Source organism: Pseudorasbora parva, chromosome 25 (genome assembly GCF_024679245.1).
Source record: "Pseudorasbora parva isolate DD20220531a chromosome 25, ASM2467924v1, whole genome shotgun sequence".
Lineage (NCBI taxonomy): Eukaryota > Metazoa > Chordata > Actinopteri > Cypriniformes > Gobionidae > Pseudorasbora > Pseudorasbora parva.
The window spans coordinates 2,928,320-2,955,581 of NC_090196.1; the positions used below are offsets into that span (position 1 = coordinate 2,928,320).

Sequence of the window (27,262 nt, forward strand, 5' to 3'; positions counted from 1 at the left end):
AAATAGATGAATGAGATGATAAAACTTATACCATTAATCGTACCCAGCATGTTTAGAATGTTACCTGAGAGATAGAGAGAGATAGAAAGAGATAGAAAGATAGAAAGAGAGAGAAAAAGAGAGAGCAAAGAGAAGAGCCAAAGAAGACCCTAGAAGAGACAGCCAGAGAAAAAGACAGCGTCAGAGGAAAGAGACCCCCAGGGGAAAAGAGAGACCGTCAGAGGAAGAAGACCTCGAGCAACAGTTGTAATCTTCTTTTATCCATCCCTTGACCATGTGACTGAAACCCTGAGACATTCAAACTGACCAGTCAGACCAGACTTCCCCCACTGTACTACAGGTGTGGCACCATTTGGCCTACAGGCCCTCAACATCTCTTTGTCTTTAGGAATCCCAAACAGCCCCACTGATAAGAGAGAGGGGGGTGGAACACAGTAAAACAAATGTCTTTGTTCAAAGAAAAATATCAAAATATCTTTGATTATTTTGGATTCTTTCAGTCACAATACAAATAAAACTACTGAACTAACTCAAATAACATTAGTCAGAATGGAAATGATCATTGTGTAACTCTAGTGTGTGTGAGTGTGTTCTGAGCACAAGCTGTTGTAAATCCTGCCCACTTCTTTGCATTGTCAGCACATGCTTCAGTCTGAGAGTGTTTATAGTGCTGTGAGTTTAACACTTCATGACTGAGAGCAGAACAGAACACAATCTTCATCATCACACAAGACACAAGAACAACAATGAACACCATCATCATCTTCATCTGGACCATTTCACTCTTTATTCAAGGTTTGTACTAAACTATTCAGGATTAATCATTCCTTTAACTTGTAAAATATATGTAATTTTCATTTCTGTTTTCTTTCAGAGTGTAGAGGACAGTACACAGTAACTCAGAGTCCATCAATAACAGCTCAACCAGGACAAGACGTCAGAATAAACTGTAAAACCAGCAGTAGTGTGTATTATACTGATACTTATGGTAATCGTTTAGCCTGGTATCAGCAGAAACCTGGAGAAGCTCCTAAACTCCTCATATATTACGCATCAAGCCGTTATACTGGAGCTCCATCTAGATTCAGTGGCAGTGGATCTGGCAGTGATTTCACTCTGACCATCAGTGGAGTCCAGACTGAAGATACAGGAGATTATTACTGTCAGAGTGTACACTGTCCTAGTAGCTGTGTGTTCACACAGTGATAAAGAGTCGTACAAAAACCTGTGTCAGTCAGACGTCACAGTGACTGCACTGATACAGCTGAGAGATACTGCAGCTGCTGATGGACCATCACACACAACACAATGGCAGAGTTGAGAAAAGTTTCTAAAGTTTATATTAATTTATTTAATCTAAATTCGAGTTTACCTCTCAAAACCTGAATATCGATGAATATTTTTCAATGCTCAAAAATTCAGATACAATAAAAATGTATCAACTTACAGAATTTCAGATCAAATATATTCAGGTTGACCAAACTGTATTGCTCAAATTTAGATCTAATTAATTCAAGTTAAATATTCACATGTTAGCCTCCGGTCTGCCCAGAATAAGAAAAACTCGTGATTAAAGAAGTGGATCATAAAACTGATGACTTCAGGGAAACGGGTACGTTTGCTGTTCGGTCGGACTAATTATGTTCCCTTTCGAAAGGGAACTCGAGCTGCGTCAGCTGACGCTATGGGGAACGCCTCCAGCGTGACCGGTGTCTGAAACGTTTATCCAATCACATCAGTCCTACTGACCGGCGACAGCCTCTGACGTCATAGACGTGCGACCAGGAAGTATAAAAGGGCGCCTTGCAAACACAACCGCAGCCAATTCGTCTTCAGGGACTGTTTGTCTGATTCGAGAAAAAAAGCATCATGTCTAAGCGCACGCACAAGTCAAAGCACGGCTTCAGAAAGTGTGCAGACCCGTGTCCCAGGTTCCTCACACCTGAGGACACACACACACTCTGCGTGTTCTGCCTGGGTGAGGAGCACGCACGGGAGGTTCTGGAGGAAAGTGCCTCCTGTGCGAACTGTGAGCGTCTGTCACTGAAGACGCTCCGCTCTCGTCTGGCCCTCTTCTCGAGGGAAGAGGGTCCAGCGGCTGGGAGTGGTCCCGCTTCGGCCGAGGCCGAGCGGCGACTTATGTCCTGGGGCTCCCAGCTGGATCTGGCCCGCCGTCTAGAGACGGAGGTTGTGCTCGGCGAAGGGCCAGATCACGAGGGGCGGCCGCCGGAGGAGGAGTTGGGTGATAACTCCTCCTTATCGTCGGCCGAGGAGCTCCCGCATCAGCAAGGGATGGAAGTGGAGGGTGGTGAAGCGGCCGAGGCCGAACCCTCCCAGCCATCCTGCCCCGTGTACGGGGAGCTGTTGGAGGTTGTGGAGCGGGCCGCCGGGCGGCTACAGTTGCCGTGGCGGCGCGCTAGGGGAGAAGCCGCTCGTCCAAATCGCCTGGACGATCGGTTTCTCTCCGGCCATAACCCCCCGGCTCTTGGGAGCCTTCCATTCCTCCCCGATCTCCACGAGCAGATCGCGGGGGCATGGAGAACCCCGTTCTCGGCTCGCTTATTCCGCCATCAGCGGGCGAATTTCGCTGATGTGGAGGGAGTGGCCGAGGCGGGGTACGTGTCGATGCCGCCGGTTGATGAGACGTTTGCGAACTATCTCGCATCCGGCCGGGCATCGACATTGAGAACTCCCACCCTGCCGTCTAAGCCGTTGAGAACGACCTCACGGTTAAACGGCAGGGCGTACACGTCAGCAGGTCAGGCGGCGGCGGCGCTGCACACCATGGCGGTGTTGCAGGCTTACCAAGCCGACCTGCTGAGGGACCTCGATCAGGGGGAACGCCAGGGTGGCCTACCCCCTGAGGCGATGGCTGAGCTCCGCCGCACCACAGATTTAGCTCTCCGGGCCACCAAGCAAACAGCAGTCGCCATCGGACGGTCGATGGCGGCTATGGTGGCCACGGAGAGACATCTGTGGCTGAACCTTGCGGACATCGGGGGGAAAGAGAGGTCCTTTCTCCTCGATGCCCCGGTTTCGCCCTCTGAGCTCTTCGGCACCTCCGTCGAGGCGGTGGTGGGAAGGTTTAGAGAGGCGAAGGCGCGCTCAGCGGCTTTTAAAACCTGCATCCCACTGAGGTCCGGGGCCGCGCCCAGGCAGGCGGGTGTCCCTGGTACGTCACGGTCTGAGGACCGGAGACAAGACCAACGAGCGAGCGTGGCCTCTCGGGCGCCCCCTCCATGGCGGAGTAGGGCGCAAAAGAGGCGGGACACCCGGAACTGGAGGAAGGGTGCCGGTGCCGAAGACCGGAACCAGCGTAGGCGGGGGGAAACTCCGCCTACGAGGGCGAAGCGGAGGTAGTAGGTGAGCCTTTCCTTCCACCCTTTTCCTTGGCGCTTGACATCAGGCCGGGCGGGGCCAATGATGAGCGGACGTGAGACTCTGACGGCCCGTCTGGTCTGGTGAGCAGGCGCCCCCGTCAGGTTTGGGGTGCTTTCGTTTATGAGCTTATAGAGAAGTTATCATAAGCACTAGAAGCGGAAAAGTGGCGTTTTCCTTGTGTGAAAGGAGTCGTCTGAGTAAACTCGATCGCTTCCCTGAGTGGGCATGAGGAGGAAGATTCAGCGTTGGACGCCTCATCGGGAAACAACCCTCGGGGTCCGCGCAATGGATACTGTGAGTATATGCCTGTGCACGGATGTCATCACGCGCCGGTGGACAGCGGGTAAGCCTCAGTATGAGGGACGTTTTATGTTCTTAAAATGCTGTGTGCTCCCCGCCGAGGGTGTGTTGTACGGTGTCCCCGTTTGGTGGCCGGAACGATTTATTTAAGGAAGCCGTGAGACGGCTGGTGAGAGCTAGCCTCGCTAGTGGAGAGTAGCCGTCACGTTAAGCCAGTAAAGTAAACATGTTACTTGGTGTGTTCTCTCAGTGCGTTGAGAGCGGTTACCGCTCATTTTCGCGGAAAATTGTTTCAAGAGGGAAACTAAGCGAGTGTGGGTGTCCCTAGCGGTTCGGCTAAAAGCTCCGGGCCACCGGAGGGCAAGTGTTGTAGCATTAACCCCTGCGGACGTAAGTAAGCGCGAGGGTGAGTAGGCTAACACACGAACGAAGATATGTGTACCCAACCCTCGAGATATGGGCTTGGGACGTTAAGTTGCTATGGTGGCAGCCTTAGCAGAGACTGGTATACAGGCAGATAGCTTAGGCTGTGTTTTTACAGGATGATAAAAACCCCTATTCAGCCCCCTCTCATGTGAGAGTCGCCTGGCCAGGGCCCGCCCCCGGGTCTGCGCTCGGGGGTGCGGTAATACAGATGGGAAAAGGTGAGAGCATTATAGTTTTGCAACCTAGCCTGTAAGGCGGTAAGTAAGGTTTGTGGGTCACCTGGGCCAAATACTTTTACCCCATCCAAGGGATGTGGGACTGTGGTAACCATTATTCGCATATTGCAATAATTTGCTCTGTGTTTTTTTGCTCCACCTTTCGTAGGGCTCGGGGTGAGCGACACGCACAACCTGTGTGCCTCTTGAGGGCCCAGCGTTGGATGCTCCCCTGGGAAGCCAAGCATCACCATGGCGACGCCTTGGAGGAAACTGCGGGTTGCTGGAAATAGCAGCGGTCTCCCCGGGGCTGGTGTGGTAAGGAATGAACTCCCCTTACTTAAAGGGGTTGTAAGAGCAATGTGTTGAGTACACCGCTCTGGCGATGCAATTAGGTCTGTGTTGTAGGTTCTGCCGGAGGACTGGGCTTCGCAGGGAGGACCCCGTGAGCCTCCGAATGAAGCCAGCTGTGAGCTGTGAGCAGCCAGCCCGGACAGTCCAGGCAGTAGTCTCTGAACAGGAGGCCTCGACGGGCCTTCTAGTTGGAGTGACGACATCGGGGCCCGTGTGCGGGATGGTAAAAAAAAAAAAAAAAATCTCCCTTTTGTTGTCACAAACAGTATTGTCTCGTCAACAGGCTTCGTCAGCTAAGCAGACAGCCATGGTTAGCCCGACATGGAGCGGCCAGCATTCATCCGACCCGCCAGCGAGTATTCATCGCTGGCATGGCTACAAGCCCAGTTAGTAGGCCTCCCTAGGCCTCCCTGAGGGCCTGCTGGGGTGCAGCAGGCCTTGCCGGGCCTCCCTTGAGAGGGTATTCCCGTGCTTCAGGTGCGAGACGGCAGGTAGTAGGCCTCACCAGGCCTCCCTGAGGGCCTGCTGTGGTAACAGTAAGCCTCGTCTGGCTTCCCCCAAGGGGTCATTCCTGGGCTTCAGTCACTGGATGATAGGTAGTAGGCCTCGCGGGGCCTCCCTGAGGGCCTGCTGGGATGCAGCAGGCCTCATCTGGCTTCCCCTGAGGGGGTACTCCAGGGAACCAGCGCTGGATAACAGCTCCCGGGCTCCAGTCACCAGATGGCAGGTAGCAGGCCTCACCAGGCCTCCCGGAGGGCCTGCTGGGTTGCAGCAGGCCTCATCGGGCTTCCCCTGAGGGGGTGGCCCAGGGCCTCGGCCTCTGGGTGACAGGGGTTAGGCCTCGCTAGGCCTCCCCGGAAGGTGAGCAGGGAGCATGGTTGCTAGCCGGGGCGGTTAGCATGATCTGCTATCAGGTAGCAGGCCTCACCAGGCCGCCCTGAGGTCGTTCCCCGGCCGAAGTGCCGGCTACGAGTAGCCTGGCAGGTAGTAGGCCCTGCGGGGCCTCCCTGGGGGAACGAGTTCCTTGGAAGGAGACACAGAACTGGAACTCAAGCTGACAGCTAGTGGTTCCTGCCGTCAGGCTTCGGTCCTAGCCGGCAGCACCTGATGGCAGGTGCATACTCTAGCACGACGAGTTTACACTGCTGCTATGCGGTCCTTACAGGACAGGGACCTGCATAGGTTGCCTACAGCATGGTACCTACCAGGCAGGCTTAAGAGCTCCCCTCTTAGGAGGGTTGTCTGTGAGCTTACGGCCGCCTGGGCCTGGTCAGTTGGTCGTAGGCCCCTCGGGGCCTCCCTGTGAGATCAGCCTGTAGGCCTTCTCAGGCCTCCTGAGCACCCCTGTAATGTATGTGCTCGGTAGATCCTAGGATTGAGCAGCTGACTCCCCTCGCTAGCAAGGGTGGGAAAGCATTACGCTGAGCGCTGTTCTCCAGGATAGCCCGTCTCTGAGTTCCGGCCTGAGGCGGACACTGCCAGTTCGCAGTCCCTCAGCTTGATGCCTCTCCAGAGGCGAGTTTCCAGAGGCTCTGTTGTTAACAGACTGGGCTGGCAGACGGAAGCGTCCCGCATAGTGACGCCAGGTCTAGCCTCCCTGGTGGCATTCGGTGAAGTTCTTCCCGAATAGTGACTGGCTGGGGCGCCCTCGGGTCCCCTAGCCACATTCCCTTAAAGGAACCCCTTCTGTCGAACAGGTGGTTCCAGGCCTTTGAGCGGCCGGGGTAGGGTACATGAAGGTGCCCCAAGGCCACAGCTCGGGCTATGACCGTAGGGAATGCTGTCACTGACAGCCTAATGTGACCAGAGGGGGAGTGGTTCAGGCATTTCAGTTGAATTTGCTTGTCCTGACAGTGGTCACTGCCAGTAGGCATGCACTCCCCTCGGCATGGCGGCGTGGGTATATCGTTCCCCATAGCGTCAGCTGACGCAGCTCGAGTTCCCTTTCGAAAGGGAACGTCCCTGGTTACGACTGTAACCTTAGTTCCCTGAGAACAGGGAACGAGACGCTGCGTCACTTTTGCCATGCCTCGGGGCCTGCCTGCAAACAGTCCCTTCAGACGAATTGAATGCGGTTGTGTTTGCAAGGCGCCCTTTTATACTTCCTGGTCGCACGTCTATGACGTCAGAGGCTGTCGCCGGTCAGTAGGACTGATGTGATTGGATAAACGTTTCAGACACCGGTCACGCTGGAGGCGTTCCCCATAGCGTCAGCTGACGCAGCGTCTCGTTCCCTGTTCTCAGGGAACTAAGGTTACAGTCGTAACCAGGGACGTTTCCAACACATAGCTATGGTTTGTGTGAATATTCTCTCTATGAACGCACTGCAAAAAACACTTTTCTTATTTAGTATTTTTGTCTTGTTTCTACAGTAGTCCAAACATCTAAAAATTCTTAAAACAAGAAGTATTTACTAGACACGCAAAAGTAATTTTCTTGTTTTGGGGAAAAAATAATGTTGTTTTAAGATTATTTTTCTCACCGCACTGGCAGATTATTTATCTTATTTTAATCAAAAACTCTCTTCATTTTGAGTTATTTTTCCCCAAAACAAGAAAATTACTTTTGGTTGTCTAGTAAATACTTCTTGTTTTAAGAATTTTTAGACGTCTGGACTAGAAACAAGACAAAAATACTGAGTGAACTGAGGAAACTATCTAGAAAGAAAAATCGGTTGTATCGTGAGTCTGTCACCAAGCCCACTCCGCATAGAAACATACAAAAAATGTAGGACCCAATTCACAAGCTTAATTAAGGCGACTAAAGAAAAGTTTTATGCAGACCAGTTTAATCGTGTCTCTAATGACATTAAATCAACCTGGAACTTTATAAATCAGGTGCTGTGTGGTAATAGGAAGCCCTCTGCACCCACAGAGATGAGGGATTATGATAGGTGTCTATCAGACCCCACTCATATAGCTGATGGCTTCAGTCATTGTTTTTTACCAAAATTGATTCTGATTTAGCACACAATATCCAGAAGACTGATAATGATCCATGTAGCCTAATAAACGGGCGGTACTCTTCCCTCCCTAATCGTGATAACCCAACTACACAGGAGGTCCGAGATATTTTTTCTTTAGAAAACTCAGCCCGTGGCCACGATGGCATTAAGAGTATCCTCCTCAAGGAGACCATTGATCATATTATTCAACCTCTTACTTATGTAATCTCTTTATCATTTCAATCCGGAATTATTCCCCAAGCTCTGAAAATTGCAAAAGTCCCGTTTATTCATTAACCCTTGTGTGGTGTTCATATTTTTGTTCTTCAGCCAGTGTTCGTGGGTCTGGTGGACCCGCTGCATTTCTGGGTATTTAATTCAACACAATCAAACTATTTCATGTTAAAATACTCAACAGATGTTTACTTCATCCCAATTACAAGCAATATAAACAGCATATGTGGTTAACATCCGCCCCTTACCTTTGTTAGATCACATTTAGGTATTAAAGTGCTACTTTTTTTATTTTATTTTTTATAAAATGTGATAAACAAGAAAATCAACTATAATATTTAATAACATTTATAAAATGTAAGATATTTGTGGAAATAATTTAACAAATATACAAATGAAGCAATGTTTTTTTTATAACTATTATTATTAACTACTATTATTATTATTTATTTGAAATTCATTAGAAATGTTACCCATTCAGGCCACACACACACACACACACACACACACACACACACACACACACAGCAGGCCCAGACAGGAGGAGGACAGAGTGAAAGGTGAAGCTCTTCTTGGTTTTGGAACGAGCTGATGCTCAATCTCATCCTCTTCTTCAAACTCACTGTCAGACTCTGGGTGCGTCTCAATCAGCTCCCTAGTTCAGTAGTCAGGGCACTGATCAGGACACAAGTCAATGGGCTAACTTCCTGATCAGTGCCCTGACTACTGAACTAGGGAGCTGATTGAGACGCACCATCTGAATGTTCAGACATGTGATCCTCACGCTCTGAAAGCTCTTCCTCTACAGCCGGTCCTGGAGAGCCTCAGTCCTGAAGAGTTCAGCTCAACCCTGATCAAACTCACCTGCCTGTAGCTTTCTAGTAGCCCTTCAGGCCTTGCTTAGCTTGTTCAGGTGTGTTTGATTAGGGTTGAAGCAAAACTACGCAGGACTGTGGATCTCCAGGACCAGCGTTCGCCACCCCATCTCTTCATTCCCAAAAGCTTCACTCTCTTCCAAAATCAATTGCAATGCCCTCTGAGCAGCAAATCTTTTGGCCATCTGGATCAGTTGGGATAAAGAACCACACTGGCAAAGCTTTATGTATTCTGTCCCGCCTCCAATCTGCAGCTGGGATAGAGTATGAGAAAATGAAGACTGGTTCCTGCAAGACAGAGGGGAAAATGAGCAGGAAAGTGAGAGAAGACCGGGAACAGCAGAAACACAAAACACACACTTATACACACACACACACACACACACACACACACACTCACACACACACACACACACACACACACACACACACACACACACACACACACACACACACACACGTCTGGTTCACTATATTTGTGGGGACTCTCCGCAGACGTAATAGTTTTTATACTGTACAAACTGTATATTGAATAAGCCTGGTGGCAAGTTATTCAGAATCCAGTACACACTACACAATTTGTGTTTGTTTCGCGATGTACCCAGGGGATTGCACAGTTCAAATTCATCATAAAGTTAAACAAATTCACAACTCAACTGCCAGGAGAGTGTTGTCCTTAAAGTCCACACCATCTCTTAGAGAGCGATGCCGCTGCTTCTCTGACGGGTCTGAATAACCTTCCTGTGTTCTGTGGAGACTGATAATGTCATTTAACACGGCAGGAGCAGTAGATGCTGCAAAGACTGCAGTAATGGGAGACACTGAAAGGCCCTGCTCTTTTTTGGTCCAGAATACACTTCACTGGCTTAATACTATTTAACAATTCCTTAAAGCATTATTTTCTCTTATATGCTGTAGCAAGGAGACCATCTTTCCCTGTTGCTTTCAATAAAATAACTAGTTCCCTATCTCGAGGGAACTTCAAGCTGCGTCGAAACGCTAGGGGACGCCTCTGCGTACCATGTCATGAAGCACTTGTGTAATCAGTCCAACAGCGGGACGATACGTCACGGGCGGGTGACGTCATCGACCAGGAAGCTATAAAGCACACCTGGACCAAACAGTCACTAGCTTCTGTGTCTTCACAAGCACTCTGTGTGAATTGTATGTCCATTTATTGTGTGTGTGTTCAAAAAAAAAAAAAAAAGAAAGAAAGAAAGAAATATGGCAAGTCCGTATAGGCGTTGTGTTCCTCCCTGCCCACGTTACATCACGGGTGGGGATACACACCACCTATGTGTGATGTGTTTGGGGCTCGAGCATGCCCAGTCAGCTCTCGAGGGGGTCGGCTGCGAGCATTGCGAGAGACTCCCAATGCGCATATTAAGATCACGCCGGGCACTCTTCGAGGAGAGTGCTTTGGCTCGCGGTCCTCAGGGCTCGGGTCCCGCTGTTGCCGAGGCGCAGCGAAGGCTCGCGTCCTGGGGATCGCAGTTGGATCTAGTGGCGGGGTTTGAGACGGGTGATCCCCTATCTCTGCCCTTACCCACTGGATCTCATGCCTCAGTTAGCGAGTTGAAAGCACGCTCTGCGGTTTTCTTCTGCTCGCGCTGAGGCACAAACGCAGCAGCACTCCAGTTCCGAGGAACTGGATGTTGTTAGCGCTGATGATGATCTGCCAAAAGAAAACGACACACACACACTCATAAAAAGAGGAGCTATTGGTGTAACTCGCACTGTGTCCAGGTTAAGTTTAGACTGGCCGGCCGAGTGTCAAGAAGTTCGCCAAAAAATAAATAAATAAAATAAGAAAGAGAAAGAACAATATAATGGCGAGCAGACAGCATGTTTGAGATTACGAGGGGCTGAATCTAGTGGCTCGGATCTCGCGTTTGCCGAGGCAGCGTGTAGATCACGGGTCTACAATATAGATTCTATGACTCGATCACGGATCTCGCGCTTGCCGAGGCAGCGTGTAGATTACGGGGTTGAGTCTAGTGGCTCAGATCGCGTGTTTGCAGAGGCATCGCGTAGATTATGGGTCTGCATCTATCATTCAGAGGCGACGATGTCTCGGGGGGAAGAGACGCTTGCGAGCTATCTCTCCCCCGAGTCAGCATCGTCACACAGCCCCACAGCTGCCCACAACAAGCCGGTAAAAAAAAAAAAAAAAGTCGGCTTTGTGGGTAGGGCAAATTCGGCAGCAGATCAGGCAGCCGCCGGTTTGTATACGGCGGTTGCCCTGCAAGCATATAAAACAAGCAGACCTGATGGGGGATATTGATATTGAGTGTGAATATATATATATATATATATATATATATATATATATATATATATATATATATATATATATATATATATATATATATATTTCACATATATATATATATATATATATATATATATATATATATATATATATTTCACACATATATATATATATATATATATATATATATATATATATATATATATATATATATTTTTTTTTTTTTTTTTTTTTTTTTTTATATATATATATAAAATAAATAAATCAAAATGTCCCTCTGGGGATGTCGGGCAGGGCAGCCTCAGCCGAGTACGTCCTTTCTCAAACCTACACCGAGCAAAACAAAGAGAGAGCGTGGCCGTGGCCCGAGGCCCGAGCAAGAGAAAACCGGCTTCAAAGCAGACGCTTAGCAAGTGGATAGTCGAGGCTATTTCGCTCGCTTATGAGTCGGCCGGACATCTTCACCAATGAGGGTCCGCGCCCACTCCACTAGCAGTATGGCTGCCTCTATGGCTCTTATTTCGGGAGTTTCATTATCAGAGGTATGTGATGCGGCTGGGTGGTCCTCTCCGCATACATTTGTGAGGTTTTACAATCTAGATGTAGCCTCTACACCGGGGTCCCGGGTGTTTCTGGGTTGAATCACACATACAGACATTTGGGACTCTGGCGACGTGGGTATTGAGGTCCCCTAGCGTTTCGACGCAGCTCGAAGTTCCCTCGAGATAGGGAACGTCTCAGGTTACGTATGTAACCATGGTTCCCTGAGAGGGAACAAGACGCTGCGTCGCTATGCCATACTCCCGGCATGCCTGTGATCGACTTGTTCGGCTTTTTCCAGAAGCTAGTGACTGTTTGGTCCAGGTGTGCTTTATAGCTTCCTGGTCGATGACGTCACCCGCCCGTGACGTATCGTCCCGCTATTGGACTGATTACACAAGTGCTTCATGACATGGTACGCAGAGGCGTCCCCTAGCGTTTCGACGCAGCGTCTCGTTCCCTCTCAGGGAACCATGGTTACATACGTAACCAGAGACGATTTGCACAGTATATCATCTACACTGTAAAAAAAAAAAAATTCAGGTCTCCAATTGAACATTTTCTAGTGACTGATCGCTTCTAAATATTTCAGTTGGCCAAATTTAATTTCTGTGATTTGATGCAATTTAATCACAGAAATTCAATTTGGCCAACTAAAAAATGTAGATGTGATCAGTCACTAGAAAATGTTCCATTGGAGACCTGAATTTTGTTTACTGTGTAGTTTACGTAATATTTAAACTATCAACTTCTAGTTTTTTTGTTTTTGAAAGATTTGAAAGACTGCTGCAAGTTACACACACACACACACACACACACACACACACACACACACACACACACACAGCACTTAAGAGGAAGTGTAGTTCATCAAGTAGTTCATCAATGGCTGTTGATGGCACATAAACATGTTTTCCAACTCCAGTAAAACTACAGCTATTGTTTTTTCTACTTTTGGAAGGTCTTCTGAAGTATCTATATCAATATCTATAACAATATCTGTGGCAGCAGAAAATGAGGGGACATCCTCTACAGGACTGTCAGATTCATCTGACCGAGCGAGAAGGTCTTCACTGCAGAATACAAGATCCAGATCCAACCAGAAGGATCCAGAAGTTGATTTTACTTCTTCACCAGGTAAAGAGGTTGCCCTAGTTCAGCTTGAGGAACTGACAGACTGCTGTCCTCTTGTGGCCTATACAGTTTGTTCCAAACGTATGGTAACCCTGAAGAGACACATCGTCATCAGACTTTATATGCTGTGCTTCTTCGTCAGGTGAACCAGCATGTTTGTGGAGTTGCAGTTGTGGTTGATGGTTGACGGCTGACCGTTGTATGTAGGACGAGGAAGAAGGGGGGAACTTTTTTTAATTATTAGTGAAGATGTCCACCCAGACTTCTGCAGCGAGTTCTGCCAAATCTGTGCTGGCCTTATTTGAGTGTTGTGTGCATGATGTAATGCCCTGCTAGATCTAAAAGTGTGAAAGGATGAATGAGTGATTTATCTGTGTTGTGTTTTTTTCTTCTTATGTTCCGTGTTAAGTTTCCCTACTGTATTCAGTGTCTGTTTTACCTTGTGTGTTAATAAAGTTAGCTTCAACCTGCACATCTCTCCTGTGTTTTCCCGCAGTCGTTCCTGTGTGCTTCAGCACATTTAAGGGTTGAGTCCCTTCACTTAAATCCTGATCTAGTTTCTTTTCTGGTGCTCCGGAAAAGGGCTACTTCGGCTGATGAGTCTGGGTGATCTGGGGATTACAGTGGGGCCACCCTGCCGAGTACATCTCCGTGGGCCCCCACTCCTCTAGCGCATCGCAGCATGCTGAGACTGTGTTCGTGGGTGGTTCATGTTCTCTCAGAGACTGACCCCGTCGGCGTGTTGTTCACTTGCCTTTTTCATAAGTGTTTGAGTGTTCAGCGCGCCGTGTGCCGTCTCATGGCCACACTTACTATCTCTTATGCTTGCTGGTAGCTTACAGACGGGATTGCTGGACCTTTAAAAAAAAAGGGGACCTAACGTTTCATTTGGGGCTCTGGGAGAGGAAAGATGTCAACCGCTGCATCAGAGAGAGGGCTGTTATGTGTGCTCATGCTGAATCAGATTCATACTTGACAGCCATACTTTCCCGGCTGGCGGAGGCGTGGTGCGACGCGTAAATTGTCTTGCCTTTTCCCCTTGTGTTTATTCCAGGATTTGCATTGGGAAGGCTTTGGCAGTGTGGAGCACCATTGGGGCCATAATCTGTGTACAGTTTTTCCTCCCTCACACTGCCCTCATCGGTGGTTATTTTATTTATTTTACATTACAAAAAAAATAAAGCAATGTTAATTCTGTTCTCAATTTTTTTCTTCTTTTCATTATCAACTCAAAGTACCGATAAGAATACCGTTAAAACCTTAACTATACCCATCCCTCCTCAGGAGTCACAATACAAATAAAACTACTGAACTAACTCAAATAACATTAGTCAGAATGGAAATGATCATTGTGTAACTCTAGTGTGTGTGAGTGTGTTCTGAGCACAAGCTGTTGTAAATCCTGCCCACTTCTTTGCATTGTCAGCACATGCTTCAGTCTGAGAGTGTTTATAGTGCTGTGAGTTTAACACTTCATGACTGAGAGCAGAACAGAACACAATCTTCATCATCACACAAGACACAAGAACAACAATGAACACCATCATCATCTTCATCTGGACCATTTCACTCTTTATTCAAGGTAAATGTTTCAATACAATTTCACATAAAAACTATAATATCCTCAACAGTGAATGTTACACATATATCCTGCTTTTTCTAACTCTGTATTTCTAACAGGTTTCAGTGGACAGGTGACTGTGACTCAGACTCCTTCTGTAAAAATGGTTCAGATCGGAGAATCAGTGACGATAACCTGCACAACAAACACAGTAGTGAGCAATGCCTGTACAGGTTCATATACATGTATGGCCTGGTACTCACAGAAACCTGGAGAAGCTCCTAAACTTCTGATTCATTCTGCAAACCAAAGAGTTTCAAACACTCCATCTAGATTCAGTGGCAGTGGATCCAGAACTGATTTTACTCTGACCATCAGTGGAGTCCAGACTGAAGATACAGGAGATTATTACTGTCAGAGTTTACACTATCCAAACAGTCAGTATGTGTTCACACAGTGATAAAGAGTCGTACAAAAACCTGTGTCAGTCAGACGTCACAGTGACTGCACTGATACAGCTGAGAGATACTGCAGCTGCTGATGGACCATCACACACAACACAATGACAGAGTTGAGCAAAGTGTCTAAAGACTACATTAATTAATTCATAGAGTAAATATAAATGTATATGTAGTGCTTTATTTCAACATGTCCTCCAACCAATACTTCCTTGAAATACAACCCATAGGAGCGTTTACTAAAGTTGTGCCTCTATCGACAATAGTTTAATTATTTAAATATAACGCACAGGTGCATTTTCTAAAGTTGTTCTCTTATTTAAAGCACTTTCATTTTAAAGCATTTTTCCCTTTTATCTGCTTAATATTTCAGGTTTTGCATAGCTCAGTTGGTAAAGCATTGCACTACACACCAACAACAAGTGTTCATAAAGTGTGTATGATCTATAAATCACTGGGTAGGTTTAGGGATGGGGTGGGTGTAGTTGTAAATTTAAAAATATATATTTTTGCTAAATGTAAATGCTGGTAAGTGTTAAAAAGTCCACACATTGCATTAAAATGAACACCCATTTTGACTAGTAAAGACAGTCATACGTCATTTCATGACATCAGACGTAACGCGACACTGTCATTATTTTTACTTCAGCTAGAGCGCGCATGACTTTAAAACATCAATATAGGTTGTAATAAGGTGCTTGAAAAACGACCTATAGAGTCTTTATTTTATTGGAGGACAGGTTGCTTTATTTGTCTCTGAAATATCGGTCAGTGCTGATATTGATTATGGCGGCTCTGGGATGTTTTATTGTGTGTGTTCCAGATCACAGTATGAGAGCGATGCGAGTCGAGCAGAAATAGCAGTTGTTCTTCATGTGTTTTCTCTCACTCCAGGATTGCTCTCAGTGTTTTCTTTCACCAGTGCTCGTGGAAATAATCTGCAGACGAACTAATCAGATTTTGTCTGAAAGGTAAGTTAGAAAGTTCTTGGGGTAACGCTTTAGATTCCGATTCCTCAGCACACCTTGTGTGGTCTAGTGGAGTCCATGGCTCGACGGGTCAGGGCTGTTTTGGCAGCAAAATGGGAACCAACACAATATAGGAAGGTGGTCATAATTTTATGCCTGATTGGTTGTATATATAGTACAATAAATATATACTTTACTAACATTGTTACAAGTTTCATTCAACATTCAAAAAACATCATAAACTATTGTTAATGTAAAATAGGATCTACCATAAACTGACATCTCAACCGTACATAGAGTTTAAAATCTAGTTATTAAAACTAGATATTAAATAGTTAAAAAAATGTTTTTTAACAAAAACCCACCTGAGGTCCTTTTTCATATGTCCAATATTAAGAATTTTAAGAAAACTCAGTCTAATTATCTGTGTAGTTACAGGTTTCACAATAAACCACAATAAAATATACTGACGGTTAGTAATATCGTTTAAAATGTAATCATCATTAAATGTAATGATTTAATGGTTAATTATCAACCAAAATTTCCTTCCTTAAAACGGCCGTCGCCAATAGCAACGCATTATAACAGCCCACATCATCACAGCGGCTCGACCGAACCGTTTATTCATTAACCCTTGTGTGGTGTTCATATTTTTGTTCTTCAGCCAGTGTTCGTGGGTCTGGTGGACCCGCTGCATTTCTGGGTATTTAATTTAACACAATCAAACTATTTCATGTTAAAATACTCAACAGATGTTTACTTCATCCCAATGACAAGCAATATAAACAGCATATGTGGTTAACATCCGCCCCTTACCTTTGTTAGGTCACATTTAGGTATTAAAGTGCTACTCGTTTTTTTTTTTTTTTAATTTATAAAATGTAATAAAACAAGAAAATCAATTATAATGAAGATTTTAGTGGAAATAATGTGACAAATGTACAAATGAAGTTTTACAAATCCATTTTTAAAACTATTATTATTATTTATTTGATATTCATTAGAAATGTAACCCATTCAGGTCACACACACACACACACACACACACACACACACACACACACACACACACACACACACACACACACACACACACACACACATGTCGTGTTTCCATGTTTTATGGGGACTTTCCATGGGCGTAATGGATTTCATACTGTACACACAGGACATCCTATCCCCCTACACTGCCCCTGCCCCTAAACCTACCCATCACACACACACTGCCCCTGCCCCTAAACCTACCCATCACACACACACACTGCCCCTAAACCTACCCATCACACACACACTGCCCCTAAACCTACCCATCACACACACACTGCCCCTGCCCCTAAACCTACCCATCACACACACACACTGCCCCTAAACCTACCCATCACACACACACTGCCCCTAAACCTACCCATCACACACACACTGCCCCTAAACCTACCCATCACACACACACTGCCCCTAAACCTACCCATCACACACACACTGCCCCTAAACCTACCCATCACACACACACTGCCCCTAAACCTACCCATCACACACACACACTGCCCCTAAACCTGCCCATCACACACACACACTGCCCCTAAACCTACCCATCACACACACACTGCCCCTAAACCTACCCATCACACACACACACTGCCCCTAAACCTACCCATCACACACACACACTGCCCCTAAACCTACCCATCACACACACACACTGCCCCTAAACCTACCCATCACACACACACACTGCCCCTAAACCTACCCATCACACACACACTGCCCCTAAACCTACCCATCACACACACACTGCCCCTAAACCTACCCATCACACACACACTGCCCCTAAACCTACCCATCACACACACACTGCCCCTAAACCTACCCATCACACACACACACTGCCCCTAAACCTACCCATCACACACACACACTGCCCCTAAACCTACCCATCACACACACACACTGCCCCTAAACCTACCCATCACACACACACTGCCCCTAAACCTACCCATCACACACACACTGCCCCTAAACCTACCCATCACACACACACTGCCCCTAAACCTACCCATCACACACACACACTGCCCCTAAACCTACCCATCACACACACACTGCCCCTAAACCTGCCCATCACACACACACACTGCCCCTAAACCTACCCATCACACACACACACTGCCCCTAAACCTACCCATCACACACACACTGCCCCTAAACCTACCCATCACACACACACTGCCCCTAAACCTACCCATCACACACACACTGCCCCTAAACCTACCCATCACACACACACTGCCCCTAAACCTACCCATCACACACACACTGCCCCTAAACCTACCCATCACACACACACACTGCCCCTAAACCTACCCATCACACACACACACTGCCCCTAAACCTACCCATCACACACACACACTGCCCCTAAACCTACCCATCACACACACACTGCCCCTAAACCTACCCATCACACACACACACTGCCCCTAAACCTACCCATCACACACACACACTGCCCCTAAACCTACCCATCACACACACACACTGCCCCTAAACCTACCCATCACACACACACTGCCCCTAAACCTACCCATCACACACACACTGCCCCTAAACCTACCCATCACACACACACTGCCCCTAAACCTACCCATCACACACACACACTGCCCCTAAACCTACCCATCACACACACACACTGCCCCTAAACCTACCCATCACACACACACTGCCCCTAAACCTACCCATCACACACACACTGCCCCTAAACCTACCCATCACACACACACTGCCCCTAAACCTACCCATCACACACACACTGCCCCTAAACCTACCCATCACACACACACACTGCCCCTAAACCTACCCATCACACACACACACTGCCCCTAAACCTACCCATCACACACACACACTGCCCCTAAACCTACCCATCACACACACACTGCCCCTAAACCTACCCATCACACACACACTGCCCCTAAACCTACCCATCACACACACACTGCCCCTAAACCTACCCATCACACACACACACTGCCCCTAAACCTACCCATCACACACACACTGCCCCTAAACCTACCCATCACACTCACACTGCCCCTAAACCTACCCATCACACACACACTGCCCCTAAACCTACCCATCACACACACACACTGCCCCTAAACCTACCCATCACACACACACTGCCCCTAAACCTACCCATCACACACTCACACTGCCCCTAAACCTACCCATCACACACACACTGCCCCTAAACCTGCCCATCACACACACACTGCCCCTAAACCTACCCATCACACACACACTGCCCCTAAACCTACCCATCACACACACACTGCCCCTAAACCTACCCATCACACACACACTGCCCCTAAACCTACCCATCACAGGAAACATTCTGCATTTTTACTTTCTCAAAAAAACTCCTCCTGTGTGATTTATAAGATGTTTTCCTCATGGGGACCTAAAAATGTCCCCACAAGGACAAGGATTTCGGATATTGCCATCTTTGTGGGGACATTTTGTCACACACACACACACACACACACACACACACACACACACACACACACACATACACGTCTATATTACCAAGAGGGGACTATCACTCTACACTATCCAAGAGGGGACCTGTGTTTCTAGTCATTTTGAAGAAACAAAAATGACATACAAAATTTTCTTTTAAGGTCCTTATTCATAATATAACTTCAAATAAGCATTTTTTTAAAAATTTAAAGACATGCCAAGAGGAGACCTGAACGATGTCTACCTATCCAACAGGGGACCTCCATAGACTCTAATGGAGCTGTGTGTGTGTGTGTGTGTGTGTGTGTGTGTGTGTGTGTGACCGATGTCTACCTATCCAACAGGGGACCTCCATAGACTCTAATGGAGCTGTGTGTGTGTGTGTGTGTGTGTGTGACCGATGTCTACCTATCCAACAGGGGACCTCCATAGACTCTAATTGAGCTGTATGTGTGTGTGTGTGTGTGTGTGTGTGTGTGTGTGTGTGTGTGTGTGTGTGTGTGTGTGTGTGTGTGTGTGTGTGTGTGTGACCGATGTCTACCTATCCAACAGGGGACCTCCATAGACTCTAATGGAGCTGTGTGTGTGTGTGTGTGTGTGTGTGTGTGTGTGTGTGTGTGTGTGTGTGTGTGTGTGACCGATGTCTACCTATCCAACAGGGGACCTCCATAGACTCTAATGGAGCTGTGTGTGTGTGTGTGTGTGTGTGTGTGTGTGTGTGTGTGTGTGTGTGTGTGTGTGTGTGTGTGTGTGTGTGTGTGTGTGTGTGTGTGTGTGAGCCTGTTTATGGGGTTTATGAGGACATATCAAATGTCCTCATAATTCAAATGGCCTTAAAAACACACTAAATGATATTTTTTTGAGAAAGTAAAAATGCAGAATGTTTCCTGTGATGGGTAGGTTTAGGGGCAGTGTGTGTGTGTGTGTGTGTGTGTGTGTGTGATGGGTAGGTTTAGGGGCAGTGTGTGTGTGTGTGTGATGGGTAGGTTTAGGGGCAGTGTGTGTGTGTGTGTGATGGGTAGGTTTAGGGGCAGTGTGTGTGTGTGTGTGTGTGTGATGGGTAGGTTTAGGGGCAGTGTGTGTGTGTGTGTGTGTGATGGGTAGGTTTAGGGGCAGTGTAAGGGGATAGAAAATACGGTTTGTACAGTATAAAAACCATTACGCCTATGGAGAGTCCCTGTAAACCACATAAACCAACATGTGTGTGTGTGTGTGTGTGAGCATGAATGTGTGTGTGCTATGGTTGTGTGTGTGGGTGTGTGTGTGTGTGTGTGTGTGTGTGTGTGTGAGCATGAATGTGTGTGTGTGTGTGTGTGTGTGTGTGAGAGAGAGATTGTGTGTAAGTGTGAGAGAGTAGCTACAAGAGTGAGTTTTGTTTCTACCCCTGCCGTTCCCACACGAGGTTGCTCTTCTAAAATGTGATCTAACAAAGGTAAAGAGAAAATATTAACCATATATGCTGTTTAAAAAAGTAGCACTTTAATACCTAAATGTGATCTAACAAAGGTAAGGGGCGGATGTTAACCACATATGCTGTTTATATTGCTTGTAATTGGGATGAAGTAAACATCTGTTGAGTATTTTAACATAACATTTTAGATTGAGTTGAATTAATAACCCAGAAATGCAGCGGGTCCACCAGACCCACGAACACTGGCTGAGTAACACAAATATGAACACCACACAAGGGTTAAATTATTAGTGAAGGTGTCCACCCAGACTTCTGCAGCGAGTTCTGCCAAATCTGTGCTGACCTTATTTGAGTGTTGTGTGCATGATGTAATGCCCTGGTAGATCTGAAAGTGTGAAAGGATGAATGAGTGATTTATCGGTGTTGTGTTTTTTTCTTCTTATGTTCCGTGTTAAGTTTCCCTACTGTATTCAGTGTCTGTTTTACCTTGTGTGTTAATAAAGTTAGCTTCAAGATATAGAGAGAGAACTTCGGAGAGAGAGAACGAGAGAAGAGGCTTCTTTGAGTGCTGGTGGGACGGCACGATCAGCGGTGGTCGTGAGTTTTCACAGCACTGTTTGGTCTGTTGGTTCGGTGAGGGCGTCCCAATGGTGAGAGCACACACAGGCCTGCACATCTCTCCTGTGTTTTGCCGCAGTCGTTCCTGGGTGCTTCAGCACATTTAAGGGTTGAGTCCCTTCGCTTAAATCCTGATCTAGTTTCTTTTCTGGTGCTCCGGAAAAGGGCTACTTCGGCTGATGAGTCTGGGTGATGTGAGGATTACAGTGGGGCCACCCTGCCGAGTACATCTCCGTGGGCCCCCACTCCTCTAGCGCATCGCAGCATGCTGAGACTGTGTTCGTGGGTGGTTCATGTTCTCTCAGAGACTGACCCCGTCGGCATGTTGTTCACTTGCCTTTTTCATAAGTGTTTGAGTGTTCAGCGCGCCGTTTGCCGTCTCATGGCCACACTTACTATCTCTTATGCTTGCTGGTAGCTTACAGACGGGATTGCTGGACCTTAAAAAAAAAGGGGGACCTAACGTTTCATTTGGGGCTCTGGGAGAGGACAGATGTCAACCGCTGCATCAGAGAGAGGGCTGTTATGTGTGCTCATGCTGAATCAGATTCATACTTGACAGCCATACTTTCCCGGCTGGCGGAGGCGTGGTGCGACGCGTAAATTGTCTTGCCTTTTTCCCCTTGTGTTTATTCCAGGATTTGCATTGGGAAGGCTTTGGCAGTGTGGAGCACCATTGGGGCCATAATCTGTGTACAGTTTTTCCTCTCTCACACTGCCCTCATCGGTGGTTATTTTATTTATTTTACATTACAAACAAAATAAAGCAATGTTAATTCTGTTCTCAATTTTTTTCTTCTTTTCATTTTCAACTCAAAGTACCGATAAGAATACCGTTAAAACCTTAACTATACCCATCCCTCCTCAGGAGTCACAATACAAATAAAACTACTGAACTAACTCAAATAACATTAGTCAGAATGGAAATGATCATTGTGTAACTCTAGTGTGTGTGAGTGTGTTCTGAGCACAAGCTGTTGTAAATCCTGCCCACTTCTTTGCATTGTCAGCACATGCTTCAGTCTGAGAGTGTTTATAGTGCTGTGAGTTTAACACTTCATGACTGAGAGCAGAACAGAACACAATCTTCATCATCACACAAGACACAAGAACAACAATGAACACCATCATCATCTTCATCTGGACCATTTCACTCTTTATTCAAGGTAAATGTTTCAATACAATTTCACATAAAAACTATAATATCCTCAACAGTGAATGTTACACATATATCCTGCTTTTTCTAACTCTGTATTTCTAACAGGTTTCAGTGGACAGGTGACTGTGACTCAGACTCCTTCTGTAAAAATGGTTCAGATCGGAGAATCAGTGACGATAACCTGCACAACAAACACAGCAGTGCGTGATGCCTGTCCAGGTTCATATACTTGTATGTCCTGGTACTCACAGAAACCTGGAGAAGCTCCTAAACTCCTCATATATTACGCAACAAACCGTTATACTGGAACTCCATCTAGATTCAGTGGCAGTGGATCTGGCAGTGATTTCACTCTGACCATCAGTGGAGTCCAGACTGAAGATACAGGAGATTATTACTGTCAGAGTTATCACAGTGGTCCAGTGTTCACACAGTGATAAAGAGTCGTACAAAAACCTGTGTCAGTCAGACGTCACAGTGACTGCACTGATACAGCTGAGAGATACTGCAGCTGCTGATGGACCATCACACACAACACAATGGGGTATCAAACCTTTCACACACTTTATTTAGTTATTATGATGTAAGTAAACATGTAACACAATCTTTATATCTCTTATTAAAATGTGGAGAAAATGTGAGTGGTGAGGATCAGAAAGGGCTTTATTTATCAACTATCCAGTGCAGGACACAATAACAGTAGTATTTTTAATTATGCAGGCTTTCTCATCCGCTATTGAAGCTTGCTGGTTGGTGTGAGATGCATTCTGGGATACCGGTCTGTCTGAAGTCCACACAAGTCTCCTCTCGATGCGTCCTCGATAAAAGGGACGGATCAAGAACTCCTCCGGGGATTTACATTAACATTACATTAATGCATTTGGCAGACACTTTTATCCAAAGCGACTTACATTGCATTTTAAGGTACACATTTTTTCAATTTGTGATGGCCCACGATGCAGCCACACATCAATGAGCGGTAATGTCGCACTCACCCTCACACTGCTTAGTTAGTTTATAGGGTAGTATTTCTGTTCTTTCACTAAATGATTCAGTATTTATAATTTTCAGCTCGATAATAAAACACTTAATGTTTCAGTTAGATATTTATTTGCGGTTGTAGTACATCATTTGGGGGTTGTACACGCAATAATATTGATTTCTTTGAGTTTAAGTTACCATTGAGCTGCGGTGAGTCGGCGCTGCTGGTGGTGAGCGGGGACTTCCGGTACGCTGTCCGTGCAGGCAAAGGTCCGGCCTGCTGCTTCGTCTGCCGTTTTGGTTCCGCTTGCCACTACCAATCAACGGATAGACTGTGGGGGGGATGGGATGTTTGATATTAGGTTTATTAAGTTAATGTCTTGTTTCTTTCCTTTGGTTCTATATTGATGTAAGAGCAGTTTAGGTTTATTTTGATCATTGGCCTGGCCTGTGAATTTTGATTGTATTTAGATTTAAGTTTGTGGTTTGTCTCCCCTCCCCCCTGTGTGTTTAATATGGATTAGTCCACTGGTATAAATGTGGCCCAAATGTTCTCTTTGGAGGTCAGTTCAGGTTGGTTTCAAATATATTAAGTTATTTGAGTTTAGTTTTGTTCTGTTGACCTCCTTTATAGGCCGAAATATTTTATTTAATTATTTTGACTTTAGTTTCTTTTGTTTTGAATCTTTCTGTAACAGCTTGGATTGATTAAATATTCTTTTGGAAACAATTTTTTTATGATTTGCCTCTCTTTGACTGTTCGGTCCCTCACACAATTCTTGCTTTCCCTGGGAATCGAACCCATGACCTTAGCATTGCTAGCGCCACACTCTACTGGTTGAGCTACAGGGAATGACAATTATTACAAGTTATGAATACAAATACAATATGAATGTGTTTGAATGTATTTCATCTGCCGGGATGACAGAAATGATATCATTACATGAGGACGTAAAAGAGCTTGTGATCTGTTTGTTTTAACCGGTTCACTGAAACGAACTGTCCGAAAGAACCGGTTTGCGGAAAACAACCGAACTTCCCATCACTAAACACGAGTACAGACAAGAACACATATTGAGAAACGGCCACTGTCTCCATCCGTGTGTGTGTGTGTGTGTGTGAGTGTGTGTGTGTGTGTGTGTGTGTGTGTGTGTGTGTGTGTGTGTGTGTGTGTGTGTGTGTGTGTGTGTGTGTGTGTGTGTGTGTGTGTGTGTGTGTGTGTGTGTGTGTGTGTGTGTGGACTGTCGTCAGAAGTTCAGTGCTGATCTAACACACTTTAAACACTGAAATATCAACCTCAACCAAAATGATGGTTTGGATCAAAACTCAACATTGTATCAATGTCACCATGATATCAGGAACAACACAATCACACACAACACTGATCACAGCACACACACTAATAACACTATATCATTACAATCAACATCAATCTGTGTTTATGAAGAGAATGAGTCAGTGTTTTAATATGATCATCATGTTTTAGGTGTAATATATGATCCCTGTCAATCAAACTGAACAGACTGCATTCAGTCACTTCTGCTGTCTGGACGAGATGCTTTCCATTTGACCACAGAAAGATTTACATTCTTACACAATTACTGTCACAACGGCTGATTCTAGATTTGGGATTTATTATATTTTTATATATTAAAGTTCAGCCCCTTCTGTAAATGTCAATGTGTAGCAGAAGTGAAAGTGGTCTGTTCCAGTCCAGATCCTGTAACCAATCAAAGAGTGAGACTGAAAATCCCATTTGCATTGTCAGGGTGGAGTGATTGTGATCCTCTCAGAATAGAGCAGCTCTGTCTCCAGAGACCATGTTCAAACCCCAAGAGCTTTATTTGACATTTACTGCTACATCAACCTTCTGAAAAGCACCTGCATCTTCATCTGTTAGTTGAATGATGTTGTCAGACACAAAGTGAACTTGTTGAGAAGCTTTATTGAATGTTGCAGCAAACACAGCAGATTGAAAGATCACACAGTGCTTTGACACACGCGAGCTCTCTTTCAGTATTGAGTTGTAAATCACTACAGCTGCAGCACTAGACTCATGTGAATCCTGCCTGACACAGGACACTCAGATACGGCTCATCTTCAGGAGAGAAACATCAGCACTCAGAGCTCTTGTGGAACGAGACCTCATGAGGAGGAGCTCCATCATGTGTTACTCTGCAGACGTACACCTCTCCCTCTTCCCAGCGTGCTTTGCTGAGGGTCAGGACGCTACTGCGGCTGTAGCGGCCATCGTCCTGCTGGCTCTCTGCGCTGGTCAGAACCCCCTCGGTGACCTCTGACCCGTCCAGTGTCCAGCTCACCAGCGCCCCCTGTGGAGAGTAAGAGCTGAGCAGGCAGAGCAGTGCGGCTGAGTCTCCAGAGATCTGCAGAGAAGAGGGCGGCAGCAGAGACACTGAGGGCTTCACTGTGGGACCAGCTGCAGGAGACAAACACAACACATTCACAAACACAAAGAACACACACTGCACTTTCATTCACAGCATTTCAACAGCAGGACAAATCACACTCACAATCTGATCCTTCATGTCCTTCAACATCACTACAGCTGATATATATATATATATATATACAATATACAAACGACACAATCACTATATACATTTACATCAAACCTCATCAATCAAACTGAACATTGTAATACACCGACTGATTTCATTACAGCAGTTTTTAACTCACAACATAAAGTTCTTACATTTTACTGAGATATTCAACTCAATTTCAAACAGAATTAAAAGTCACACATAAATTGTGTTTGTATTATAAAGCACTGAATTATAATCACAACATGAGCAAAAGAGATTCAGTATCATTGACTGAACGACAGAAAGTACAACATTTACATTCTGATGTCAAATCTCTTTTCTCCATGTATGATATCTACAATAAAAGATGAACTATATATGAACTCAGTGTAGAAATAAATGAAGGAAAACAAACCTGTAATAAACTCAATAAACTCATAGTGAGACGCTTTATGGAAATATGTTTAGATTTTGTTGTTGAAAGGAATAATGCCGTTCTTCTGAATGTATAAACATGACAATATCATTGATTCAGATTAAATAATTATTACACAATATCAGAAACACTTAAAGCCTTTACACACAATGCATTATAAAAGTATTTAATGCATTAATTATGAATTGTTATTCACATTATAATGCGTGTATGATCTCATGAATAATTGTAACCACAGTTATAACACATTATAATATTATCTATTCATTGTTACACCTTTAGAAATTATAATACATTAAAACTCACGACAAACAACCAATTTCAGACGCAACAAGGAATTTGCAAATATTATAATGCATTTTAACTTTGGCTACAATTATTTATGAAAAGATATAAGGCATTATAATCTCCATTATGAATATCTTTATAATGCATTATACATAAAGGCTTCAAGTAAAGTTTCAGCACAATATCTAATAATCATTATCATTAATAAATGTTGTTCTTGTTTCGACTGTAAAACACTTTCTGAAATCTAAACTGTATTTTTTTATTCGGTAATTAAATAGACAGACTTACCGATCACCAGTTTGGTTCCTCCACCGAATGTCCACCACAGTGATACAATCTAATGAAACGCTCGTACAAAAACCTCTATTCCACTCGAGTGAACACACACTCCAGCAGAGAGAGAGAAACAACACTTCAACACACTGATATTAGAAGCTCCTCAGCTCTTCTCAACACTCACTCATTCAGATTGACTCAATGATTTCTGATATAACACTGTTTAAAGAAATATATTTGATGAGCTGTGACCTCTGAGGTGACCTTTGACCTCTTTGATCATGGATGATGTTGTGGAGTTTCTCATAATGATGCTTCTGTTCTTCATATGCAGCTCAATCTTCAGGATTGACAGAAAAACCT

At 45.4% G+C, this 27,262-nt stretch overlaps 2 gene segments (V, D, J or C); both read left to right on the forward strand.

Moving 5' to 3' along the window:
- Positions 1–14,208: 14,208 nt before the first annotated feature.
- Positions 14,209–14,696, forward strand: LOC137064386 (Ig kappa chain V region 3547-like). The segment is given in 2 exon segments: positions 14,209–14,257; positions 14,356–14,696. Coding segments are annotated over 2 exon segments (390 nt in total).
- A 7,603-nt stretch (positions 14,697–22,299) lies between these two features.
- LOC137064865 (immunoglobulin kappa variable 4-1-like) lies at positions 22,300–22,918 on the forward strand. The segment is given in 2 exon segments: positions 22,300–22,379; positions 22,478–22,918. Coding segments are annotated over 2 exon segments (381 nt in total).
- Positions 22,919–27,262: the final 4,344 nt, after the last annotated feature.